This window comes from Bacillus rossius, chromosome 16 (assembly GCF_032445375.1).
Source record: "Bacillus rossius redtenbacheri isolate Brsri chromosome 16, Brsri_v3, whole genome shotgun sequence".
NCBI lineage: Eukaryota > Metazoa > Arthropoda > Insecta > Phasmatodea > Bacillidae > Bacillus > Bacillus rossius.
The window spans coordinates 27,837,087-27,849,952 of record NC_086343.1 but is presented as its reverse complement, the minus strand read 5'-3'; the positions used below and the strand labels follow the sequence as shown (position 1 = coordinate 27,849,952).

General features: G+C 40.0%; 1 protein-coding gene across 1 annotated transcript in view; it reads left to right on the top strand.

The window, feature by feature from the left end:
• The first annotated feature begins 8,127 nt into the window (after positions 1-8,127).
• LOC134540051 (vitellogenin-like) overlaps positions 8,128-12,866 on the top strand; it is a 76,802-nt gene continuing 72,063 nt past the window's right edge. The window contains exon 1 of the mRNA XM_063382503.1: positions 8,128-8,256. Within this exon, the coding sequence (XP_063238573.1) occupies positions 8,208-8,256 (49 nt within the window). The 5' untranslated portion in view covers positions 8,128-8,207. The remainder of the gene's footprint in view (positions 8,257-12,866) is intronic.

Here is a 12,866-nt window from a genome sequence, read left to right as displayed (position 1 = left end):
GTTCTGCACTGGAAGACCCATTGCGGCGAACTCGGCCTGAATGAATTGTTTGTCGGTGCTGCTATGCACTCGACAAAACACAAACTTGTTCGGGATCTCGTCCCGTTGCAGCAGCACAGAGTGTTGCACTCCGGCCTGCTCCAGTGCACGCACTGCCCTGTGGTACTCCTCCACAGTGGCAGTGTGAATCATGAGCTGGTCATGGCCACGACTGACGCACGACCAGCGCTCCTGCAGTGCTGCATCCAGCACTGTTTTAATGGCCGGGTAGCTGTGGCCAGAATCTACGAATGTACAGGGGTTTCACCTGCATTTTCTTTGCCTGAGGGGCAGGGTTTGGCGGGGCAGGGCTCGAACCTGCGGACGTGTTGGCGGCCGTTTGACTGGCCGAGTTGTTTGCCCTTCTGACGGGCTGCTTGCGAAGTCGCTCAGCCTGCTGCCTGGCGATCGCGGGGTTCGTCAGTGGGGGGCGCAGTCTTTCGTCCTTTCCTCCCGTTTTTTGTTTTTTTGAGACGACTGTTGTAAAGCCGTCGTCGCTAGACATTTCAGTTTCGTCGTCGCTCGGCAGGGGCACATCGATGCACTCCTGCATCACCTGCTCGTCGCTTAACTGTTCAGTCATGTCGCTAGTTACACCCTACAACGTACTAACACCCACTGACAACGCACCCGGTATTAAGCCGGGTTGTGGCTAGGCTGTAGGGTTAGCTACAACCCGGGTTGTATTGTACGCTTACACTTCTTAGAAAAACCTGGGAATACCACCTGGCCTGTGTGCGAGTAAACAGGCTGTTCCTGGAATCTCGCAGCTCCGCTTGACGCGTCCGTCCTCGGCCAAGGCTCGAAGCGAACCTGGCTGTAAAAACACGTGGTAGAAGCTACGAAGGTAACGCTTTCTTGCCGAACTGAAGCGAACATGGCCGAAGCAGACGGTGGAATTATTCCGCCGACTGCTTCGGCTATGTCCGCTACATTTCGGCACGGCAGGTGGCGAGGTGTGCCAGTTTCTTGGTACACGTACCAGTTAACAGAGTTTCTGATCCGGTAGCCTACAACTCACGTAGTTTCGGTTCCCTACCACGTTCGTGCAACTTCGGATTTCTCTCAAAAATTGAAATTCAGTCACAACATGCTTGTTTTCATTGGAAACTTCTGATTTGGCGGCTGAATTGGCGTTAATACCAAAACGCAAAACTTCGGAAATCTTCGGAAATTCTTGCAGGGAAACGAAGCTATGTGAGTTGTAGGCTTCCCTTTCTGATCACGTATGAAAATAATTTATTTTGTGTTGGTACGATAAATACCAAGATTTAATTTTTACTATTCTAGTACATTTTTATGAGGTCCTTCTCTTTATTTTAAGTACTTACTTTGCCATGTGTTGTCTGTGTTTTATATTTTGTACCAGATATCTATGATACTACACTTCCACTTAGTATGTAAATTATGTAGAGTAGGTATTTTATTATCAGAATAATGTAAGTAAAATTTATTATTTTTCAAAATTTATTTATAATTTAAAAAAAAAATGTCAATTTTTCTACTTGTGGAATAGTCAATGTTCAGTTAAGAAAACTACTTAAATAGCATCCTTTTGTACCTTGAAATCCATATTTTCCCGGGGGAGGGCCCCCGGACACCTGCCCCCCCCCCCCTGTGTTTTGGGGTGAACGGAGTTGTTGCTTCCCCTCATGTAAACCTCACGCCTCGCCACTGATCAGGATGGATGACTGGGGAACTCTTTGTAAGATCAATTAAACATTTCATAAAATATTCCTACAGCACGAAAGATAATCCTAGTCTGCTGATATACGATGACCATGAGAGCCACATTAATTTAGAAGTCTTCGAATTAGCAAAAGCAAATGGTGTTCATATTTTGACACTTCCTCCACATTCATCGCACCGGATGCAGCCCCTGGATGTTGGTTTGTATGGTCCCTTTCAGAAGTTTTATAGTTCTGCTATTGACTCTTGGATGTTGACTCACCCAGGAAAAACAGTATCAATTTACGATGTAGGTGGATTTGTTGGCACATCCCTCTCACGTGCTATGACGCCAAATAACATCAGTGCTTTTAAAAATACTGGAATTTTCCCTCATGATCCACATGTTTTTAGTGATGATGACTTCCTCCCTAGCTCAGTTTCGGAACGGTCCCAGTCATCAAATTTGACATAAAGGAAACAGACATTCCGGGTCCATCACAAGCTTGCCTACAATCTGTGCAATATGTGGCGAGTAATGATACATCATGCATTGTGCCAAGTTTTATGAATGATGAAGAAATAGGTGATAGTGCTCCACGGCATTTCAAAAGTCCTACAGAATTTCGAGGATACCCAAAAGCAGAACATCGAACAGGCACTAGGAAACGCAGACAGTTGGGAAGCAGCAATATTTTGACTGCTACACCACAGAGAGAAATTCTGTTGGGGAAAAGAAAAAAAACAAGAAGAAAAAAAAACAAAGAAAATAAAATCAGCAGTAGTGAAACGTCACCTTTTTGTTACCGTAATGAGAAAGATTATTCAGAATCCGAAGGTGAAGACAAGGTGATTAGCCCACCAGACAGTGATTGTGATAACTGTATGGAATCCCAAATCCAAACTCAGCAAACTCATAAATCATTTCTTTCACGCAATACAGAGCCAAATGAAGGTGACTTTGTACTTGTGGAGTTTCAGGATAAGAAAAGTAAAATGCACTATGTTGGACAAGTGTTGACGATTACAAATGAATCAAATGAAGGAAAAGAATACGAGGTGAAATTTATGAGAAATTCAAAGAAAACCCTTGATAAGTTTATTTTTCCACAAGAAGATGATATTTCGATAGAGGGACGCTCCGATATCTTGTTTGTCTTGCCAAGGCCTGAAACATGTATAACAAAACTGATCACCAAAGATCATTTTTAAAATTTGCTGTGTCATTTGATTTATTCAACATGCGCTAAAAAGACTACTTACAGACAACAAGTGGCTATTTCTAAATCGTTTGCTATGGATAAAGTGTAATTTTTATGGTGGGTTTTCATATTTTTGCTGTAACTAATTGATTTTTTGTGTTCATTTAATATTTTAAGCATGTTTATTTAATTAAACCTATTTTAAAAACAATTCAACTTCATATTTTAGACCAAAACTCTGTTTCATAAGAATGACCCATAGTGCCCCAGATACTGACCCATAGTGCCCCAAGTATGGGGCACTATGGGTCACTTCTAAAAAACCATATTAAAATTTTTGTATGAAATACTAATCGAAGTAGGCTAACTAACATAAGTGTGTGTTGAAATATATACCTTTCTTTATTTATGTACACAATAGTGAACCAATAATTTCATATTTAGACATAAATTTGATAGTTCGAATTTTTGCGACTCATCGTGCCCCGGTCTCCCCTACACTTATTTATTAACGGACATATATGGGTACACGATATTACACGACACTACTCTTGATTCATTATGATTGTCTCTCCCTAAGGCAGTCCGTTAGAGGGGGGAGTTCGTTGGTTGTCTGGAGTCGGCCAGGTCCGTAAAGTGACTGACCCTAAGGAGGCCCTGTGGCCCATGGCCTTAAGGCAGGAATTACGACGGCCGGGATAAGCCCTGCACCGTAAAAACTGACCCGGGGTCGCGTGGGGAATTGACGTTACAAAGGATTTGGTTCATGACTATATTTACCAGAGTGAAGAATCGGTGAGTTACTATTGAAGATTCCCCACGGAACGAACACACGAACACATCCACCCCAGGCCGCGAGCTGATCTGGACTGCCGGAGGAAGCTTTCTCGAGGGGGGCGGGGGGGGGGGGGGGGGCAGTTCCATCGTGTGCGTAACCACGAGTGAAGAAAAGAAGTTACCGTTATTCGGTTTTTAATTGAAAACTTACTTGTTATTTGTACATGACTCTTGTTTGAATATTAATGCTGACATTATATTTATGTATTATGAAATACTAATTAAAGCTTTAGTTTAAAAAATTGAACTAATATAATTCAAAAAGATGAGTCAACTTAAAGACTCATGACTAGTTGGTAAAAACCACTGGTTATATTTATGTTTGTGGGTTTGTTCTGGATATTGCTTCAGCACATTGTTTCTTACTTAAATTAAGGCTCTAGGCCACAATGAGAATTAAGGGCGTTTATTAAACACTGTGCCCGGAGGGGGCTAACACTCGTGCTCTACGACGCACATTTCTTATCACGTGTTTATTTAAGGGGATGGCTTGATCAGCTTACTCCATGAATTATTATCGGTTGTATGCATCAGGTGTAGTTCCGTGACAAAATTTATACACCGGGAGTACTTGCGTATCTACTCCGCGTTTGACCCGGGTTGAGTTTGCGAGGGGTGCGTTCCACCAGTGGGAGCCAATACTGGCGGGTAGAGGCCGGGCTTAATGGCCTCCGGTCGGTACGACATCAACCTTTATGCCTTCTTGGATTTTAGAACTTTCCTTCAGATTGCTTTTGTCTGCTGGAGGTTACCATCTTGGATTTACGCAATATCTGCTACCGGTATATTATTTTTCTGCTAGATGTCGGTATCTTTGTTTCTGCTGTTTGTTGCAAGAGTATGCCAGCGTCTCATGCATGTAAGGTAAATGTTCCATTACCTACCAGTATTGTTACGACCCTTATAGACCCATTTATAATAATAATTATTTTTTACACAAAATACATCGAAAGCTAGGTGATTCGAACCATGACCTGCCAGTCTTCTGGTATGAATAATCTGACGCCTTTGGTCACACCGCCATCGAGACATACGCCAGACTAAGAATTAAATAAGTTACTATGTATATAAATAACACATATAAGGACTTGTAATATTTTAATATGGAGGATTTATAGCAGCACCTGTTGGAGGCCAAACCACCATATTTGGTTTAAAATACTTGCTACTATGAGAACTAGTGTTGCATAATGCACTCGTCTTCTGCTAGACTGCTACCGCCATCTTTGTTTTAAATACTCGCTACTAGGAACACTAGTGACACATTTAACATTTTCTCTTGAATGTACTACCGCCAAATTGGTTAGTTTTTTAGTCGATAGAGCGTAGTAGTGTCAACCAACAGACTGTCAGCTATAATAGAGTTCGCCATTTTGTGGGAAATCCTAGCCGCCATATTGAAAATCTGTAATTATCAACAGAAAATTCGAAAATATTCCCGAAATCATTAAAAATATTACCTATTAATGCATTGATTTATTCGATCGATTCCTGTGCTGGGTTCGATTCTTGGTCGATGCAAATAATAAATTTATACTCAAAAATATTTATTTAATTAAATAAATGGTGAAATTTCCCCAAAGAGGCTTACATTCCGTATCTACCAGCCTCCAGTAAGCCGCTGATGTCATATTAACCAGCATCTTGAAAACCTGTAATTATTATCATAAAAAAATAGAAAAAAATCTGAATATTAAAAAAATACCTATTATAATATTAATAATTTGATTGATTCCTGTCCTTGATTCAATCCTTTGCGAGTGCTACAAGTAATTAAAACTTAAAAACATTGCTTAGTTTCTATTTTCCAATTACTTTTCAACGAATTTATTAATCGTCATTACTAAGAATAAGGACTCTATACAATATACCTGCCTGGCTGAATAATTGTTTTACATAACATCACTATGCCTACAATGGAGGCAATTTTGGCGCTCCCTATAGAGTGCCAACTACAAGCATATAGGGCCAAGTGTCCTTGAACCACGAGGTATTCGTCTATACTTAGCATGCTTTTCAACCAAGTCATGACCAATGTCAGGCATATATGCCAAGCGTCACCGAACCCGAAGTCTTCTTTTTCTTTGTCAATACTAAGTTTGTGACGTATCCAAGTAAAAATTAATGACAAGCATATAGATTGAGCATCTCCTAACCACAAGGCCTTTCTGTGCAATTACTAAACATGCTTTACGCTTACGTTATGATTAGAGACCTGCAAAATTCGTATTTCAATGGCCTTCAGAATAGACTGCACATACCCCTGTACACTCGGGCAAATAATGCAAGTTCATTGGCTGCCGACTTGTAAGTTGTCTCAGCTGGTTTGTCTGTGATTCGATCCTTCTTTGGTTGAGGGTTTATAACTGGTTGAGATTCGTCCAGATGAACAGTAAGCCAATAGCAAAATTATCTAAGAGGTATATGAGTTTGAATTCTAGCCTATCACCGAATGAATCCGCGAATTTTGCAGGTCTCTAGTTATGATGTTTTTCAAGCAGACAAGACAAGAGTCTCCAAACTGCCAGACCTACAGTATGGATATAACCTGACGTGCATTACGAATAATATTAGCTGCATCTACCTATTACGTGCATATAGTTGAACTAACAAATCATATTCTACGCTTATTATAGTTGTAGGACCAAACATCTCTGAAATATGTTTTATGCTTACTACAAGACCAAGAGGTTCTGAACCATTTAATATTCAGTCCTGACTAAAGACTTGACTACGCACATTCATCTTGGACACACATTTGGAAGCACTTTCAATAAAAAAGACATATTCGTCATATAGATCACACATTTGGATGCACATTGGGACGCACATTCAATATAAAGGACACACATTAAACGGAAAGAACGATCATTTAAACGAAAATGCATCAAAAAGGGCGCTCATTAAACGAAAAGGACGCACATTCAAAGAAAATAACGCACAATCGAACACTCATTCATCAAAAAGAACGCACATAAAAGAAGAAGTGGCACATTTGGACGCAGGGCCGGATTTAGAGGTCTGGAGGCCTCGGGGCAACAGAGGAGTGGAGGCCCCCTGGCCCCAAATTATTTTCCAAATAAAATGAACAATTTTTTTAAGTCGAGTTTTCCAATAAATAATTTATTGTAAAATCAAGTAGATTCTCTTAGTATTTAAAAAACATACATAAATATAATCGGAGACAAGAATTATATGAAATTAAATTTTAGTGTTAATGAATATTTCTGTTAATATTTAACAATAATATAATCATGTATGTACAAAGTACTGTAGGTAAAGGTAAAACAGCGAAAAAAGAATATCAAAGGAAAATATGTTTACTAGTGTTTACTTGTCGGAATTTGAAAGATTTTTTTTTTCCCGAAGTGTCTATTGTGGGGGCCCCTCCGTTTGTGGGGGCCCTCCGTTTGTGGGGGCCCTCCGTTTGTGGAGGCCCCGGGGCTTTCGCCCCGGTTGCCCTCCCCTAAATCCGACCCTGTTTGGACGCATATTCACGTAGAAGGAGGCACATTAAAAGAAATGAACGCACATTTGGATGCTCATTCAAAGAAAAGGACGCACAATTTTATGCATATTCATCGAAAAGGACGCACATTCCAACGAATAAAATGCACATTTGAACCACATTAATAAAAAAGGACGCACATTCAACGAATAGGATGCTCATTTGGACGCAAATTAATCAAAAAGGACGCACGTTTGCTCATACATTCCCCAAGTGCTTAGCTTGCTTCTTGTTTGACTTGGACCACGTGCCCGGCCTGCATGTACCGTGCTTGCCACGTGCACTACTAACCTCGTGCCCAGCTGACTTAGTGCTCGTTTAGTCTAGCGCTCGGCTTTGGTCAAATGCCTGAATTGCAACATGCCTCGCTTGCCCCGACTCCGTTTGTAAGCCTGACTACAAAAAGAAGCCAAAATGCGGTGACTTTTCGAGGATACCCGCTTCAGGCAACGATCCGGAATCCACATTAGCCTCCTGCGATTGAGAGCTTGAATTTAAACCGATTTAAATAATCCGCCAGCCGAAAGTTTTAATATTTAATTGCCCTTAACCCACTTCCGACTGTGCGGGGCACTTTAAAGAAGTTTCAGCTCGAAAGTTTCGTGAATCGATTAGTTAGTTATCCGATCATTCTCGTCATGCTGATCATACACGTCCCCTGGCCAAAGGGAGGGGGGGGGGGGAGCTGGCGATGACGTCGGCCGATAGACGACCTCTGACCGCCAGTTATCTTGGCACGTCGGGTCCACGGGGAGTGGATGAGGGGTGGAAGGGGAGGACCCAGGATGCCGAGGAAGGGTTGGGGTGCTGGTGGGGGGGGGGGGGGGAGAGGGAGGCCTGCCAGAGGGAGAGGAGGGTGCCGCGACCACAGTCGCTCGCGAGGGAGACCCGACGAGAGAAGAGGCTCATCCGGGCGGACTCCCGCCTCGCCCCATGACGCGCAGCCTGCGGACATGAAGCTGTTCCTGCTGCTGGCGGCAGCCTCGGCCTGCGTCGCCGCGAGTGAGTTACACGTCACCGCCGTGCAGTGGCGTAGCCAGGATTTGTGTATGGGGGGTGTTACCCCCGTATTGAAGCGGGGGGTCCGGGGCTTCTCCCCCGGGAAAATTTGGATTTTAAGGTGTAAAATTGTGCTATTTTAGCAGTTTTTGGTACTTAAATTTAAATATTGTAATGTTAAAAATTTTATTAATTTTAATATGAAATTTGTTTGAGTGATGAATAAGAAATTAATTAATGATTTGGTGCTAAGGGGGGGGGATGTTTGAACCACTAACCCCCCCCCCCCCCCTTCCTGGTTAGCCCCTGCCACCGTGGCTTTAGTTTGTTACCCAACCTCTTTCTTTTTTTTAAGTAAAGTATCGGTGTGATTGGTTTTAAATTTAAAATATTTTTTTTATGATGCAGATTGTGCTACAAATAGCTTCTCCTGTTATCATTATGCTTGTAGTCTTCAGAGAATCCAAGAAGCACGGGCAGAGGAATACAAACTTCGAATTTTCCTTCAGCTTGAACAGTTAGATTGTATTCATCCTCAAGGGCCCCCCTAGTCTGCCATCTTTGCAGCAGACAGTTCATTCGGCGTCAGCGAAACGCTTTTTTTTTTTTCGTCGCAGATGTCATGTCTACATCTCTCATCTGGTCTATCTGCCTCGACGCCATTGAATACCATATGTAATGCGCTCGATTAGGTGAAGAATACCATTACTTGATGTTAATATTTGTTGTTGGATGCATTATGCATACCATCTGCCTTTGTCAGAGTTCCTCTTATGTATATAAACGACTGCGAAGGTAAAGTACGAATATCTTGGTGCTGTACAGCAAGGTGTACTTCGGAAGGTAGCACTTATGGTCGGTCTGAGCAGGATTAATTGTATGCTAAACTCATAATTTCAGATTAGTATACGAAATAAGAATTTTAATACTATCAAAGTCGGGTCATATAAATCTGGCAACAGAGGGTGCCATTTGCTCTTTACGGCAATCTAAGAGTGAGACGTAGGCTACTTTGGTCTCCAAGCATCAAGTTTGATTCAATCTCAAATCAAGCTTGGATAGCAGCTGCCATGACTTTGCGTTCCTGGCTAACCTCGGCCAGGTATACTGCGAAGCCAGCGAATGCGTCTGTGTTACATTTGTCAAATTTAAGCTTGAAACAAGCTCGAATCAAGCCCAATTTTTTTTTGCCAGTTCAAAAAGCAAGTCGTATTCAACTACGTATTACTATGCAAGCCTACCGTAAGCCAAAATGCTCTGTGGACTATGGTATACAATCACTCGAATACTATGTTATATGTGGTGATGCGATTTTTTTTTACAAGTAAAGGCTAGTGTTCTTTGAGCTGTATATCAATTATAATATTTATTAAAATTAGGCTGATACTTTAATGATGAAGCACCCAAATTCAAGCTTGATTTTTAGTCAACTGAAAAATAACTGCTTGATTAATAAAACCATTGCAGGTTGGACCATGGTTTTCTAAACGAAACCACGTCAAAGAAACGGACATGATCTCAGCAATGAATTCCATCCAGTTGACTGAAAACTATTGTTAGGTTTCCCGCGAGGCTCCTTCCAGCTGAGACGTTACACGAGTATAGCTCTTGTGCCTTCCAGCAGAGATTCGAAACGCCGCCGACCCTTCACACTGCCATCCGAGGCATTTAGTGCGTGCGACGCCAGAAACCGAGGTTTCTATGACTCGCTCAGTGGACATATATTAAACCAAGACTCACCACGGGGGGAAGCCTTCTTTTCACAGACGAGATAGCCAAACACCCGATCGTGCATCTTCGGTTTTTTTTTTTTTGTTCATTGTAAATAAATATGGCGGCGTTGATAAAAGGATGCTAATGGTCAATTAGGTTAGGTTAGCTACATTACAAATACTTTAAAAACATTGTGGACGGTTGATTTGGTTAGGATAGCTACATTAAAGATACGGAAAAAAAAAATGAACTTCGGGGAACTTCGGGGTTTTGGGTCTCTCGTCTGTGAACAGAAGGCTTCCCCACCACGGGAGGGGCTCGTGTCTTGTGGGATAGGTTCGGCACACGGGCCTGTGCGTGCGCTGGTTGGTTGTGCAACGCCAGAGGAAAGTCACGTGCGCCTTTCGTCGGCGGGGGAGGGAAGCTCCCAACTATCAGTTAGATCGGCCAACTGCGCGTGTTGGCGAGCATCAGAGGCTAGTAAGCGTGCTTGAGATTCGGAAGAAACCACGTGATTTGAAAAAACTGCTCAGGTTTTCAGAGGGGTGTCTGCTTGCGACAAAAAAAAATTGGTTGTCTGTAAAGTCGGTTTACGGACGATAGTTTAACGTGACAACGTCATAACAAAACATTGAAGATATGATTGCATACTTTTATGAATAAAATTGAATCATTTTTATTGAATTATCACTATTTTGTATGGATACAAAGAAGGAATGAAATGAAATCTACAATTTAATTGATAAATTTACTTTTATTTGCACTCATTAATTCAAATATGTTTAATACTTTAACGAAGAGATTATTTTAACTATAACTTTTATACATGTTTGCTATTTAACTTCTTCCAATCTGTGTTATTCTGTTAAGGATAGGACGATGATAGGAAAAAATAGGAAACGAATGGGAGTGTTTCAAGTTGAATGTGCCTCGAAAAAGTCAAATCGATGGTTGTTCCAATCGAGTGGAAGAGAGATAGATGCGGCGCAAGCGTACAATGAGCGTAACAGGACAAAGCGTAACGGGACAAAGTGTAACGGGACAAAGCGTAACGGGACAAGGAGTCATCCTTTTTCGTTGTTCATCGATTTATTAGACGTTGTCACGTCAAAAATAAATAATAATAATAATAATACGCTGAGGGCGGATATGTTGTTCTGTTCCCGCATATCGTTTTTCAACTGAATTTCTAGAAGACTGAGAATTGCTAAAACGCGTGTTTTCAGAATATATATATATATTTTTTAGACTCAAGTGTCTTGCATGACATCTTTATCTTCGTTTCTTTACCATCTTATGTTATGGTTACTGCTTAAATATTACAGTTTGTAGTCCTATGGCACGATGGGAAGACTAACTCGCCAGTCCAGAGAATTGCGCTTAGATGCACCATAGAGAGTAGCACTTAACCATCCCGCCTCACAAGCACATATCTACCCCTGACCAAGCGGGCCCCTTAAGGGGATGGCATCCCTTAACGTGCTTCCATAGTGTTTTTGCCCAAAATTTAAGACAAATCGTATCTTAACTATGGGTAATATTTTATAAGGGTTTTATATGGTGTTTCAGAAACTGTCTTATTATATTTCAATCGTTGCAAGAAAATGGATCATATAGACTAATCGTGTTTTATCAGGTTTTAATAAAATATTTTAAATAGGTAAAGAAAACCAGGTCAAAATATTTTTTTTTAAGAGAGCCAATGTATATTTATTTCAATTTCATTTTTTTTCTTTGGTAGTTATATACATATATTTAATATTTTTTATGAATCTTGATATTCTTGATATTCTTCATGATGATTCGTGATATTTTTAATTGAATGAAAATACTTTACTCTCCATAATACAGTGTGTACAAAAAAAATATCCCAGCTTCAATCTTTACTAATAATAAAACTGTTCGAGTCAAAAAGTCCGTACACAGGATGAAACTTTGAAGGAAAAAAATACTAGAAATGGCTATTTACATTATAGAGAACTCAAAAATAAAGTTTTTAAAATTCTTGTCTGTCTGTTTTTCTGTTTATTCGAGCATCAATCAAAAACTACTGAACGAATTTTGATGAATTTTTTTATGGTAAGCTCTATGGCTAACTTAGGAACTATGCTATGTCAAAATATAGAATGACACATTTAAGGGGGTGAAAATGGGGTAAATATGGTTTAACAATGATTAATTATATCTTTTAAACTAATCAAGCTTAAGAAAGAAATAATGGGTAACAATAACTAACATAAAATAAAACTACTCACCACAATTGTTATATTTTGCGAATTTCAACCCCTAAGAGATGAAAAAGAAGTATGTTTTTAAGATTATTATTAATATATCATAACTTAATTAAGCATAATAAATGATTTTGGGTACAATAATAAACATACAAAAACTACTAACCACAATGTATATATTTTGCAAAATTCAACCCTTAAGGTGTGAAAAAGGAGTATGTTTGTAACATTAATAATTATGTCTCCAAATTTAATAAATTGTAGTAAGTGATATTGGGTACAATAATAAACATACAACCACCAACCACAATTGTTATATTTTGCGAAATTCAAACCGCAATAAATGAAAAAAAAATGGTAAGTTTATTTTGATTAATAATAATATCTCCGAATTAAATTGTTAAGCACAGTAAAATATTTTTTCTACCAATAATAAACATATGAAAACTACCAACTAAAATTTTACCATTTTGCGAAATTCCAGCCATAAGGTGTGAAAAAGGGGTGAATATGGTTTTAAGATAAATGATTTAAACTTTGAATTTAATCAAACACAATAAAAAAAATTGGGCACTAATATCCATAAGACAACTAACAACCACTTTCTACCATTTTGCTTTATTCAAATTCTAAGTTCGGTAAAAGAGGTAGGTGTGTTTTAAAAAAAAC